This window comes from Homarus americanus, unplaced genomic scaffold (assembly GCF_018991925.1).
Source record: "Homarus americanus isolate GMGI-L3 unplaced genomic scaffold, GMGI_Hamer_2.0 scaffold24050, whole genome shotgun sequence".
Lineage (NCBI taxonomy): Eukaryota > Metazoa > Arthropoda > Malacostraca > Decapoda > Nephropidae > Homarus > Homarus americanus.
The window spans coordinates 558,197-573,141 of NW_024736661.1; the positions used below are offsets into that span (position 1 = coordinate 558,197).

The 14,945-nt window shown below is 45.9% G+C and overlaps 1 protein-coding gene across 1 annotated transcript; it reads left to right on the forward strand.

Moving 5' to 3' along the window:
- The first annotated feature begins 1,606 nt into the window (after nt 1–1,606).
- Nucleotides 1,607–14,722, forward strand: LOC121872363. The gene is made up of 11 exons (XM_042375094.1): nt 1,607–1,858; nt 3,771–3,879; nt 4,103–4,294; nt 4,737–4,832; nt 5,582–5,717; nt 5,933–6,160; nt 6,659–6,892; nt 8,131–8,257; nt 8,511–8,690; nt 9,373–9,514; nt 9,835–14,722. Exons 1-11 carry the CDS (start codon nt 1,608–1,610, stop codon nt 12,385–12,387), a joined length of 4,248 nt encoding a protein of 1,415 aa, XP_042231028.1. The 5' UTR covers nt 1,607; the 3' UTR covers nt 12,388–14,722.
- Nucleotides 14,723–14,945: the final 223 nt, after the last annotated feature.

Consider the following 14,945-nt stretch of genomic DNA (forward strand, 5'->3'; position numbering starts at 1 on the left):
ACTGTCCGCCACCCATGATGACGTCAGCAAGAGGCAGCCGCTCTTCACACGAGACACACACCACAAGCTAGCCTGGCTCACTAATCCCCACAGTTTAACAAAGACTAAAGTAAAGAAAGATCGCAATAAGGTTTCTCAAGTTAGAACAGAACTTGACAATGACACACAAACTAGTACCCAGCATGATGATGTGACGGAAGTCAGTACCCAGCATGATGATATGACGGAAGTCAGTACCCAGCATGATGATGTGACGGAAGTCAGTACCCAGCATGATGATATGACGGAAGTCAGTACCCAGCATGATGATATGACGGAAGTCAGTACCCAGCATGATGATGTCACGGAAGTCAGTACCCAGCATGATGATGATGTCACGGAAGTCAGTACCCAGCATGATGATGATGTCACGGAAGTCAGTACCCAGCATGATGATGTCACGGAAGTCGTACCAGCATGATGATGTGACGGAAGTCAGTACCCAGCATGATGATGTCACGGAAGTCAGTACCCAGCATGATGATGATGACGGAAGTCAGTACCCAGCATGATGATGTGACGGAAGTCAGTACCCAACATGATGCTGATGTCACGGAAGTCAGTACCCAGCATGATGATGATGTCACGAAGTCAGTACCCAACATGATGATGATGACGGAAGTCAGTACCCAACATGATGATGATGTCACGGAAGTCAGTACCAGCATGATGATGTCACGAAGTCAGTACCCAGCATGATGATGTCACGGGTCGTACTCAGCATGATGATGATGTCACGGACAGTCACCGCATGGTGATGTCACGAAAGTCAGTACCCAACATGATGATGATGTCACGAAGTCAGTACCAAACATGATGTCACGGAAGTCAGTACCCAACATGATGATGAAGTCACGGGTCAGTACCCAACATGATGATGAAGTCACGGAAGTCAGTACCCAACATGATGATGTCCCGGAAGTCAGTACCCAACATGATGATGATATCACGGAAGTCAGTACCCAACATGATGATGTCACGGAAGTCAGTACCCAACATGATGATGTCACGGAAGTCAGTACCCAACATGATGATGTCCCGGAAGTCAGTACCCAACATGATGATGATGTCACGGAAGTCAGTACCCAACATGATGATGATGTTACGGGAGTCAGTACGCAACATGATGATGAAGTCACGGAAGTCAGTACCCAGCTTGATGACATCACGGAAGTCCAGTTCAATGTAGTCACTGAAACTAGATCTCAACTTGATTACGTCACAAACACTACTCGACTTAATGACGTCACAGAACCCAGAACTTGTTGATGACGTCACAGAACCTACATCCCAACTTGGTGACGTAACAGGCCTTACTATTAAAGTTAACATCACAGAAACCAGGCCAAGTTGATGACATTACAGAAGCTAGATTCCGATTTGATGGTGTCACAGAAATTGGATCACAACTTAATGGTGTCATAGAAGCCAGTAATCTTATTGATGGTGTCACAGAATCGAGTAGCACCAGAGGTAATGACGTCAGAGAGTCAGACAGCCAACCAATCAGAGAGCCAGACAGCCAACCAATCAGAGAGACAACAGTGGAGGCTCCATCAGGGGGTAAGATGATAACTAATAACACTCTGGATGATTACACAGTCTTAGCATCGTACCCAGAGGAGGAGAACCTGGAAGAGGAGAACGAGACGACCCCGGAGACAGGAGTGCGGAGCAGCAACATCCTGGACAACCACGGCTTCCTGATATCACACCCGGAGGAGGAGAGACTGGACGAGGAGGACGACGTGAAGATCTACAAGGCCGTGGTGGACAGTATGGCCCAGTGGGAGCTGCAGAAGATCAAGAAGATGAACAGGTGAGGCTCCTCCTTGTCCTCCTGTGTGTGTGGGGGGGTCTAGACACCCGGGGAATATATGAGAAGAAATTATGTTGAAGGGTGAGAAGTTTAAGAAACAGGTGGTGGGTACAGCAACAGGTTATGGTGTGTGGATGACAGGTTATGGTGGATGACAGGTTATGGTGTGGATGACAGGTCTGTGTGTGGATGACAGGTTATGGTGTGTGATGACAGGTTATGGTGTGGATGACAGGTTTGTGTGTGGATGACAGGTTATGGTGTGTATGACAGGTTGTGGTGTGTGGATGACAGGTTATGGTGTGGATGACAGGTTATGGTGTGTGGATGACAGGTTATGGTGTGTGGATGACAGGTTATGTGTGTGGATGACAGGTGGTGTGTGATGACAGGTTATGGTGTGTGGATGACGGGGTTATGGTGGTGATGACAGGTTATGGTGTGGATGACAGGTTATGGTGTGGATGATTGGTTATGGTGTGTGGATGACAGGTTATGGGTGTGGATGACAGGTTATGGTGTGTGGATGACGGGTTATGGTGTGGGATGACAGGTTATGGTGTGTGAATGACAGGTTATGTGTGGATGACAGGTTATGGTGTGTGGATGACAGGTTATGGTGTGGATGATTGGTTATGGTGTGGATGACAGGTATGGTGTGTGGATGACAGGTTATGGTGTGGATGACAGGTTGGTGTGTGGATGACAGGTTATGGTGTGTGGATGACAGGTTATGTGTGTGGATGACAGGTTATGGTGTGTGGATGACAGGTTATGGTGTGTGGATGATAGGTGGTGTGTGGATGATTGGTTATGGTGTGTGGATGACAGGTTATGGTGTGTGGATGACAGGTTATGTGTGTGGATGACAGGTTTGGTGTGTGGATGACAGGTTATGGTGTGTGGATGACAGGTTATGGTGTGGATGACAGGTTATGGTGTGTGGATGATTGGTTATGGTGTGTGGATGACAGGTTATGGTGTGTGGATGACAGGTTATGGTGTGTGGATGACGGGTTATGGTGTGTGGATGACTGGTTATGGTGTGTGGATGACGGTTATGGTGTGTGGATGACGGTTATGGTGTGTGGATGATTGGTTATGGTGTGTGGATGACAGGTTATGGTGTGTGGATGACGGGTTATGGTGTGTGGATGACGGGTTATGTGTGTGGATGACGGGTTATGGTGTGTGGATGATTGGTTATGGTTGTGGATGACAGGTTATGGTGTGTGGATGACGGGTTATGGTGTGTGGATGACAGGTTATGGTGTGTGGATGACGGGTTATGGTGTGTGGATGACAGGTTATGGTGTGTGTGGATGACGGGTTATGGTTTTTTGGATGACGGGTTATGGTGTGTGGATGACAGGTTATGGTGTGTGGATGACAGGTTATGGTGTGTGGATGATTGGTTATGGTGTGTGGATGATTGGTTATGGTGTGTGGATGACAGGTTATGGTGTGTGGATGACAGGTTATGGTGTGTGGATGGCTGGTTATGGTGTGTGGATGACAGGTTATGGTGTGTGGATGACAGGTTATGGTGTGTGGATGATTGGTTATGGTGTGTGGATGACAGGTTATGGTGTGTGGATGACAGGTTATGGTGTGTGGATGACAGGTTATGGTGTGTGGATGACAGGTTATGGTGTGTGGATGACAGGTTATGGTGTGTGGATGGCTGGTTATGGTGTGTGGATGACAGGTTATGGTGTGTGGATGACAGGTTATGGTGTGTGGATGACAAGTTATAGAGTAACGAGTGGTGTTTCTGGTTTCAAACAAATTTACGGTTCAATGCCTCACTGGAGCATCAACAGTGGAAGTAGATGTTGGCTACAGGAGACAATACTGAAGGTCAGAGTTGTGGTGACCTTGTTGAACACCGCGTGATCTTGTGTGCCCTCAGGAGGCGGCTTCGGAGGGACGAGGAGGTGGTGTGCTACATGGACCTGGGCTGCTTTAGAGATGAGGGACCTTTTGACTACCTCGACATGCTCCCTTCACCCCCCGAGGAGGTACGTCATGAGCCACTACACCTGCCTCTAACACTGGTGGCTCTCTAACCCTCACACTCGTTCCTTTGACTTTACAGGAAGCTTTGACCCTTAATTTTAACACAACAGAGGTGCACATCCCCCTCCCCCCACCAAAAAAAAATCACAACTTAGCCCATATAAAGCTTACCATCTGACCACTTAGAATGCTCCCCCTTACCATGTACTGCGCACCTCTCCACAGGTCAACACAAAGTTCCTGCTGTACACTCGGGAGAGGGGAGAAAGAGAGAAAGTGATCAAGCCCAACAACATCACCACCATCATCAACTCTCACTTCAACATCTCCCGCCCCACCAAGCTTCTCATCCACGGCTTCGGTTCCTCCTGCTACAGCGTCTGGATACGTGAGATGCGGGTTGCTCTTCTCACCATGGTCAGTATACTTACTGAGAGGATATCTGCACCAATACCCAAGTCCCCCACAGAATCTTAGTGCTACCCATAAGGACCAATCTTAGTGCCACCCTTAAAACACACACAAAATCATATTATAACACCATCTACACAAAGACTATTAGTGTTCTGTTAGTCTAATACAAGATAAATTAGTTTAAGAGTTAGTAAAAGACATAATGCCCACAAATTTAGTAAAATTCAGGGATAAGGTAAAGGAACAGAATAAGTATTAGATCTAGAATTAAAAGAATTAAGTCAGAATTTTCACATAAGTAACAAATTTTAGTTAAGATTTTTCATTAAAACAGAATATTTAAATTAGGTTAAATTTTTCACTAACACAACAGAATTCTCAGTCGAAATGAAGTAGAGGAGAAGTCAAGCCCAGACTCTGACCCCTGACCCCCCTCCCCCCACAGATGAACGTGAACATCATCTGCGTCAACTGGCAGAAGGGGGCTGAGGTCCCCAACTACGTGAGGGCCGCCAGCAACACTCGTCTCGTGGGCCGCCAGGTGAGTCCATCCATCTTATTGATTTCTTAGTGAGTAGCTCGTGACGGTCTCGGACTGACTAGCCAATCAGATGGGTCGTTAGTGATGGTCTTTTCCTTGTTAGTATCTTTAGTTCCCTAAATGGTTATGAGGTGAGTGATTGTGCCATGAACTTCCTATAGTTATATCACCAGATGGGTTAAAGATACCATTCGTCTTGTTCTTTTACTACCATTAGCTACCTACAGGTACCTTAATATATATAGTCTAAAAATTTCAAGCTCAAGTATCTTTACGATTTTGCGTTAAACAATATGCCTCACAACCCTCCATAAAGATACTTTTTGGAGTGTTTCCTTATTACTTTAACCCCAATCCACCCCCCCCCCCTCACATTAGGGTACTCTGCCCACCACCACAAGAAATAATGTCCTATATGAAATGACTGTACCCCATTAACTGTATATTATCTCTAATATATAATTACTGCATGTATCTAGGTCACCATTGTCGGCTCTTGTTTAATTCATATTCTAAAATAAATATTCAGTTTTCATCTTGGAGTTGTGGTTTTCTGTCAGATGATTTTGGCCAGGATGTGTGATTTAGCATGAATAGGGTCTAAGAGGTTCTGACACTGTTACATGTCCTCCATAACTTATAACAAATGTTACATGTTTTGACACACTGCCATTATGTTGTCCTCCATTAAGTGATTAGGAGACAAAAATTCCCCATCACAAAGCTGCCACACGTCATCCTCCCTGCAGGTGGCGCTCTTCATCGAGACACTCAACGCCTACCTCAACACGTCCCTCGATGACTTCCACCTCATTGGCTTCTCACTTGGAGCCCACGTGTCCGGCCACGCAGGAGCCCGCCTCAAAAACCTATCCAGGATCTCTGGTAAGTGAGACAAAACCCTCTCAGAACTCTCCTGTGTGGTGGTACTGGGATCAAGAAGCTGTCTACGTCATTAGTGGGTTGGGTGCTCAGTCATCATTTTGTCTCTAGAGAAGCATAACAGAGACCTTAACTAGGCATCCCACTTTAAGATCATCTGTATCATGATGTGAAAACTTTATTCTTATTTACTAGTAAGACAATGATGTCACCTTCAGGGTTGGACCCAGCTGGACCACTGTTTGAGTCCTATTCTCCCTCCGTACGTCTAGACCACACGGACGCTCGCTTCGTTGACGTCATCCACACCAACGCAGACTCCCTCCTGATGGGGGGACTTGGAGCCTTTGAACCCATGGGCCATGTTGACTTCTACCCCAATGGTGGAAGAATGCAGACAGGCTGTGCAAACCTCTTTGTCGGGGGAGTGTCTGACATATTGTGGCGTGAGTCCTGCCTTCTATCTCCTCTACTTAGTCATGTTATAGTCTCTCCTGTGCCCTGTGTCATCTTGTGTACAATTATCTTTCCTTGTAAATATTTTAATGTTCTTAAATCATTCACTCTTTATTATACTGTACAGTATATTATAAACATACATATAAGGGCATCTAGCTCCAAGGTGTGTGTATAACTCTGGGTGTCTAAGGTGTTCACTTGTCTCATGTGGTTTACTGTGCAAAGAAAGTCTGATGACTGTCTTGTAGTGCCCAGATTGATGATGAAGCTCCTAAACATGTACCACAGGTGAGGACTCGTACAGATGTGTCAGTTTTACCCGAGAATTTCCTCCACCACTCAAGAGTCACTAAGGATGACAACTGTTACTGCACCTTACTATTACTGTTACCACATCTTACACCCACTGTTACCACATCTCACATCCACTGTAACCACATCTTACTACCACCGTTACCACCGTTCTTTGCCCCTTCCTTTCACAGCTACTGAAGGTGATGGGCGGTACCTCTGCAACCATCGGAGAGGTTACAAGTATTACCTCAACTCGGTGGCACCCATCTGTAAATTCCCTGCCTTCATTTGCCGTGACTATGAGACCTTTCTGAAAGGCGACTGCTTCCCCTGTGACTCCTGTGGAAACATGGGCTACTTTGCTAACCAGGCTGAGGGACGCGGCCAGCTCTACCTAATCACCAGGGACACTGAGCCCTTCTGTGGTAGGTACCAGAGGACAGTGAGCCCTTCTGTGGTAGGTACCAGAGGACAGTGAGCCCTTCTGTGGTAGGTACCAGAAGACACTGAGCCCTTCTGTGGTAGGTACCAGAGGACAGTGAGCCCTTCTGTGGTAGGTACCAGAGGACAGTGAGCCTTTCTGTGGTAGGTACCAGAGGACAGTGAGCCCTTCTATGGTAGGTACCAGAGGACAGTGAGCCCTTCTGTGGTAGGTACCAGGACAGTGAGCCCTTCTGTGGTAGGTACCAAGACAGCCCTTCTGTGGTAGGTACCAGAGGACCCCTTCTGTGGTGGTGTGAGCCCCTTCAGGTACCAGGGACAGTGAGCCCTTCTACCAGAGGACAGTGAGCCCTTCTGGTAGGTACCAGAGGACAGAGGACAGTGAGCCCTTCTATGGTAGGTACCAGAGGACAGTGCCCTTCTGTGGTGGTGCCAGGACAGTGAGCCCTTCTGTGGTAGGTACCAGGACAGCGAGCCCTTCTGTGGTAGGTACCAGAGGACAGTGAGCCCTTCTGTGGTAGGTACCAGGACAGTGAGCCCTTCTATGGTAGGTACCAGAGGGACAGTGAGCCTTCTGTGGTGTGACCAGGACAGTGAGCCCTTCTGTGGTAGGTACCAGGACAGTGAGCCCTTCTGTGGTAGGTACCAGGACAGTGAGCCCTTCTGTGGTAGGTACCAGAGGACAGTGAGCCCTTCTGTGGTAGGTACCAGGACAGTGAGCCCTTCTGGTAGGTACCGGGACAGTGAGCCCTTCTGTGGTAGGTACCAGGACAGTGAGCCCTTCTGTGGTAGGTACCCAGGACAGTGAGCCCTTCTGTGGTAGGTACCAGGACAGTGAGCCCTTCTGTGGTAGGTACCAGAGGACAGTGAGCCCTTCTGTGGTAGGTACCAGAGGACAGTGAGCCCTTCTGTGGTAGGTACCAGAGGACAGTGAGCCCTTCTGTGGTACCAGGACAGTGACTTCTGTGGTAGGTACCAGGACAGTGAGCCCTTCTGTGGTAGGTACCAGGACAGTGAGCCCTTCTGTGGTAGGTACCAGAGGACAGTGAGCCCTTCTGTGGTAGGTACCAGGACAGTGAGCCCTTCTGTGGTAGGTACCAGAGGACAGTGTATCATACTCTACTGCCAGCTGACTCACCCCGATGCCCATCTATATTGCTTTCATAACCACATCCTTATAGAAAGTTCCAATACCACAGTAACCAGGTCTGGTGCCCCACAGCTAACCAGTACAAGGTGACGGTGAACCACTCGGGGGGCCCACCTGCCGAACCCGTCACCACCTACGGCCGACTAGACGTTACCTTCATTGCTGCCGACGGGATCAACGAAACCCTCCAGCTGACCCAGTGAGTGGTACTGCATGTGTTGTGTTTTTGTCGACTATAAAGTACAACTACAGTTACACACAAAGCCAGTGAATAGCACCATAACTTTGATCCTCTTCCACCATGCATTCCCGAGTCCTGTACAACACTCTTCCACTACTCACACTATGTACCCCTTCCTCTATTACCATACAATAGTCAGGTCATTTAGCACCATTACGTACACCCATATGACCTGCCAAGTGCTGCACTGATCACTGACGCTGTACCGCAGGAGTGAGGATACAGTGTTGGAGGCAGGAAAGACTACGGTGAGGATCCTGGTGCCTCATCCAGCCCTCACGGAGGTCCACGCCGTCCAGCTCCGCTACACCGCCTACAACGGATGGATCTATACTGGGTTCTCCCGCTGGGCCATCGACAAGATCTCCCTCATGGACAGTTTTGGTAACATGTAAGTTAACTGCACTGTACTGTAGCCGTGTTCCACCTTCCTCTTATGTTATGTTCTTTCTTCTCTTTCTCTCTCACTCTTTTTCTCTCAGCGTTCTCTCTCTCTCTACTTTCCCAGCTCCCAATGTTGCCACAACAACTTCAGCAATACAAATCAGGCATTTTCTTTTCATAAACTTCATTAGTTTTTTATCCTGAGGCTTACAGTTTCCATACCAATAATAATAGTAGTAATGATGACAATAATAATAAGAAGAAGAAAAAGAAGACGAGAAGATTATTATTACCCAAATCAAGAGCAACACACACACACACACACACACACACACACACACACACACACACAGACAGACAGACAGACAGACGCACGCACGCACGCACGCACGCACACACACCTGCTCCCAGTAACCACCTATCATACAAGGTGTCCATTAATTACCTGATCCATTCTAAAGTTTAATAACCTCAAACATGATACAGATAGAACACACCCCAAGATTTTATCATACTTGGCCAACACTTCACCATTCTCCCTTGTCTTAGTAGATTTATATTTGTGTTTATTTATTATATTTTTGAGGATATAAAGTTTTAAAATGAGTCGGATAAGTTATGGACATCCTGTATATTATTTAAGACTTATAACCCAATAACAACAACAACAACTCCTCATCTACCACCAGGTTGTCATTCTGTCACCGAGGGACAACGTTGATCTCAGGAAAGGCAATGCACTTGACACTGTTACCAGGGGACTGTGTTGTGAGGGACGCCCCATTGAATCCTGCCCTCACCCCACACCGCTTCTCCGACTCCTTGCCTGAGGTACATCACTGATATAAGCGCTAGGCTCTTATTAATTATGGTACAGTATTTTCCTCATATATTTATTGGTAAAGACTCGAGAATGGATATTAATTGTTTTAGAGTCAACACAGAGACTTGACTTAAAAACACTCTAAGTGTCGTGGTGGTGAGACTACCCCTCCAGGGAGGCCTAAGAGCCAAGGACAACTTTTGACAGATTACTGTACATCTTCCAAATACTGTACTATAAAAATATAAAACCACTAACAACAGGTTTGTATTAGTAAGCCTACATAAGTATTCCACAGTTCTGTCATAACTAATATCTTTGTTTGCAGGAAAGCGAGAATGAAGTGCAACAGTTGTCTCCAGTCCTGGCCGTGGCACCTCGTCCAGAGCCTCAACGCAACACCACTGTCTCCCATCATCCCTTCAACCTCACCCAACCCATCCCAACACCTATTCTCACACCCCTAGATGCCCACACCACTATATTAACACCTCTGCATGGTCAAGTACCACTTCCCATCAACAGGGAAGTTCTTCCAAACTACAGTCGTCCTCAAGGGTTCTACAATATGTCCCTGCTGAGGCCCCCTCACCCACCCCAAGTTATCCTTCCTGACAAACTCTCAATCAACTTACCTGACAAGATGCAGAACAAAGTACCCCTCACGAGGTATGGTGTGGCTGGAGGGGGAGTACTGACACCACCAATACCACTGTCAGGGACACAGGCCAGTGTTGTGGCTGTCAGCAGTGAGGAGCCCGTCAATGTCATCCCAGCACCAAATTTGGCACACTTCCCTACACAGGGGTCCCAGATAGTGTTTCATCCAGAGAATGAACAAGGATCTGGAGGTGTACATCCATCTGGAAGTAAAGAATCATCAAATTCTGTAAATGCTCCAGTGTTCCTACATAACACCACACCTATACCTTCCCCTGCTGGCCACAACCAAACAATGAATCACCCAATAGTTGTCAGCAAGGCTGAGACTGGGTTAACAAATAAGGGGTCACCACCCAGCATGGTAGTGACCCCTTCACTTGCTTCTGCTCTCCTGCCTCCTGACATTCACATCATTAATGCCACCATCCAAACTAATAAAAATGCCGAAGACAGAACATTCTCCACCCGAGTGAGCAGCGTGACGCCCAATACTGACGCAAGTCACGCTTCCAACAGTTTCAAGACTACAGTTAAAAACAACAAGACAGATCCTATTATAAGTAGCACACTCAGTCCTGAGGGTCCATCCTTACCATCAGTTTCAACTCCTCAAACACATAAATCTGGTCCAATTCTACTGGGGACCCTTACTCCAACCCCACCCTCAGCTGCTGCACGACCTACACTGTCCATTGCACCCACAGGAAGACCGTTCTGGTTGGCCCCTAATGAACAATTTAGTTATCATAGGAGAGACAACGTGGGCAGTGCCTCCCCTGTCCAGGTAGGAAGGCCAATCACTGTCTATGAATTTAGTCCACCAGCTGCCTCACCCCACCAACTACATATCCAGACAGAACTCAACAACAAGGCTCCTGCAATCTTAGACACCAACAGCTTAATAGATGGAGAAGTTCCTGAGAGGGAGCGAGCACGTGCCCTCAAGCTAGGTCCTCGACCCACCAACTCCATTAACCCCCAACACTTCTCAGCTGGAAATAGCAGAATTGACTGTGACAGTTCTTCTCTGTGCTCCAGCCAGAGTGACAACAGACAGTCATCTCACACATCATACACCAACATTCCTTCTCAAGTGACAAGTTCTCAGAAAAACTTGACTCACCGACAACCTACTGTCCACCAGTCTCCTCTCCAGGGGTCACCACCTTCTCGGGTTGACACTCCTCCAAGGCCCCATGTGAGGTATATCAGCACACATATTGAAGATTCTCAGCTTGTTGGCACAGAAACTGTTTTAAGACCTGTTGAAACTCCTCCTCTTTTATTTGTAGCTCCTAATGGTCCACTCATAAGACATCCCAGACCTACACCCCAGGCCAGGCCCCTCACAGTCCATGACACCCAGGTTAGGCCATCAGCAAGTCATGCTCAGTCACCAGGAGCTTTTCTAGACAACCCGCTGCGGCCACCACCATTACGCAGTCTTCCACCGGACACCATCGTAGGTCGTGGAAGAGCACCTCAACCAACCCAGACCTCACATGACCAGGATTCTTGGTTGCCACAAACACATCATGATCTCGAGAGAGTGAAAACTCGTGGACAAAAGTCCTCTCCTGTGCAGCAAAAGGCCGAGTCTCACTCACAGCACCAACAATTGCAACAGCATCATCAGCAGCACCTCACACAGCAGCAGCAGCAGCACCTCACACAGCAGCAGCACTACCTTACACAACAGCATCAACAGCAGCACCTCACACAGAAGCATTTCACACAACAGCAACAGCATCAACAGCACTTCATGCAGCACCATCAACAACAGAATCAGCCACGAAATCACCACCATCTTGAGCAACAGCAGCATCACACTAGGGCACAGCAGCCCTCAGGACAACAGTCAGCATCGGCGTCAGTGAGCAACGTGACACAGATAAAGTTTGAGGCAACACCCGAGCGGCCACCGAGACCGGTCCCGGCTCCCGTCCCCTTATATGTCCAGCTACTTCCACCAGCTTTCAGTCACCTGCCCCACCTGGAGACTTTTTCACAGCCTCGGGAATCCAGAAAACCCCAGGAGCCCTCCAGCAGGAAGCGAGGTACCGTGGGCGGACGGGCAAGTAGAGGACGTAGCCTGTCACTGCCTGCACCAGGGGGCCGGGCAGCCGTGTTCACTCCGCTGCTACTACAGGTGCAGGAGAACCACCAAGGCAGGTATATACCCCTCAGACACATACCACAAGCTCCTCTCCTCACCTAGACTCAGTGTTATTTATTCAGTGTTTAAGAGTTACTGATCATTCTCATTATAAGACTCTTGTGTCATTAAGTGAGTGTTGACATCATCACTGCAACACTTATCACTACAACACTCGGCATCACTACAACACTCGGCATCACTACAACACTCGGCATCACTACAACACTCGGCATCACTACAACACTCGGCATCACTACAACACTTGGCATCACTACAACACTTCTCAGAATTTGTTATTTAAAAATGATCTGCTTTTAGCTTCTTAAATTAATGAAAACTAATATTTATTATCTTGTTAACTCGGCAGCATCCACACCCGGGTCATTGCTCTAATATAACACAAATACTGTTGACTTAGATATGAATTTTTATATTTAAAACAGAATTAAATTTGTGAGTAATTATTATCTATAAACAGAGGACAAACTCAGAGCTGTTATTTGTTATATGCTACAGCTCCTCTCTGGGACTAACATTGTTCACGAGGCATTGTTATGATAATAGTGCAGTGTAGTGAGGTTCACACATGGTCTTCTTCCTGTACTAACCACTGTATTGAACTGTATGGTAGCACAAGATGATGATGGTGACACACACAAGATCATAATGGTGCTTTTTCTCGTTGTTGGCAATGATGAATCAAGAAGGTGGTGACTCAATAGTGTAACTCAACTGCACCAAACTGTTAGCTACACATATTAATTCTTATCATCTTCTTGTTTGACTTTTTTGTTTGTAGGGTGAGCAGTGCCTTGTTTGTGTAAGGATAATTAGTGCCGTGTGTGTGTGGTGGCCATGAACGAGTGTCTCTCCTCCAAATCTATCTGACAAAACCTAATAATTTTCTATTTATTTACATGAACCAGGAGCTGCATTTATGTTGTCAGTTATCTCACACAAAATATGTATGTACAGTTAAAGAGTTCACACTGTATGATGATGCATCTAGGATTATGAAGATTCTATACAGTACAGTCTGTTCAACCATGACATTGTTCATCCAGATAACATTTGAACGTATTTAACTAGCTTGACAACATTTCACAGTTCATTAACATGAACCTTAAGAAAATTTGGAATTAAATTATTTTTCCTACAGATAGATATATAATAAGGTAACTCAGGAGGTAATAATATAATAACATTCACCTCAAAAGTCATACACTGTGTCAAGTTTGAGTAGAAACTCGGAGGGATTCTTTTAAGCATTGGAGCTGGGCTGCGGTGTTGGAGATCTGATGTTCAGTATTACTGAACTTGTAAAGTACCTTGTAGCACAGGAAACAAACCATACAGCCGATAGTGCCTCACCACTCCGGGCTTCCTGGAGAAGAAATAAAAGCCTTAGACACTGATTACCTGGTATTAGTAAATGACTTAGGATAGTCAGACATAAAGCTGAATGCACAACAAAAAAAATAATCATACAGTAGATTCATGTTCAGTTGAGCCATGAAGTAAACAGGTTGACGTACACCTACTGAAGATGGGTTGAATAAATGTGTAATAACTTTATTTGATGTAATTTTACAGTTGAATGAGGTAAGAAGATGTTGTCATCTCATCTGTCAAGTTTAGGTGTTATATTCCTGTCAAGCTTCACATCTGGACAATCGCTGTGAAATGAACTCCAGTTATAAGACCCCAACCATCTAACCTAACCTAACCTAACCCAATCATTAGGATTGGGAGCCAATTTTAATAGGCCCAGCTTTAGTAGGCCTCATGTGTAATACAGAACTGTACTGTAATTAGATTAGGTTCATTCCAGTCAATTTTCACTTATACGAAGATTAATGAAAATAACTTGAGGCAATATTAAAGATATCACCTTCAACCTTAAATTTTGTTGAAGATTATGTGTGATTTTTGTTGTGTGTGTGTGTGTGTGTGTGTGTGTGTGTGTGTGTGTGTGTGTGTGTGTGTGTGTGTGTGTGTGTGTGTGTATGTGTGTGTAATTAATCATGTGCAAAGACCCTGCAGAAAATGTCGCAGCTTCATGGAACACTTGTTTAGGTCAGATTTCATTATCATTTATCAGTTTTCCTTATTTATTATTTATTATTTACTCTTTTTAAGTGTTTACATAAGTGGTGACACATGTATATATATTTTTTACACCCAGTACTGTACAGGGTCTCAATATATCATCCAACACATTTCAAAACTTTACAACCTCAAAAACATGTGGACCAAGCTCTATCTATTACTGTCTATCTGTTAGGTTATGGAGTTTTTAAATGAGTCAGATAATCCGTAAACACCCTGTACTGTACTGTACTGTACTGTACTGTACTGTACGGTACGGTACATTTTATGCCTGTACTGTACACAACTGGTCTCTCTGTAATGTACTGTACTGTACTGTACTGTACGGTACATTTTATGCCTGTACTGTACACAACTGGTCTCTCTGTAATGTACTGTACACAACTGATCTTTGTAATGTACTGTACAGTTCTTGTCAACATTTACGGAGGAAAGTGTTAGGTGTTGGGACAGACTTACCGTACATTATACACTTGACATAATAGAAAATTGTCACTCATAATACAGGT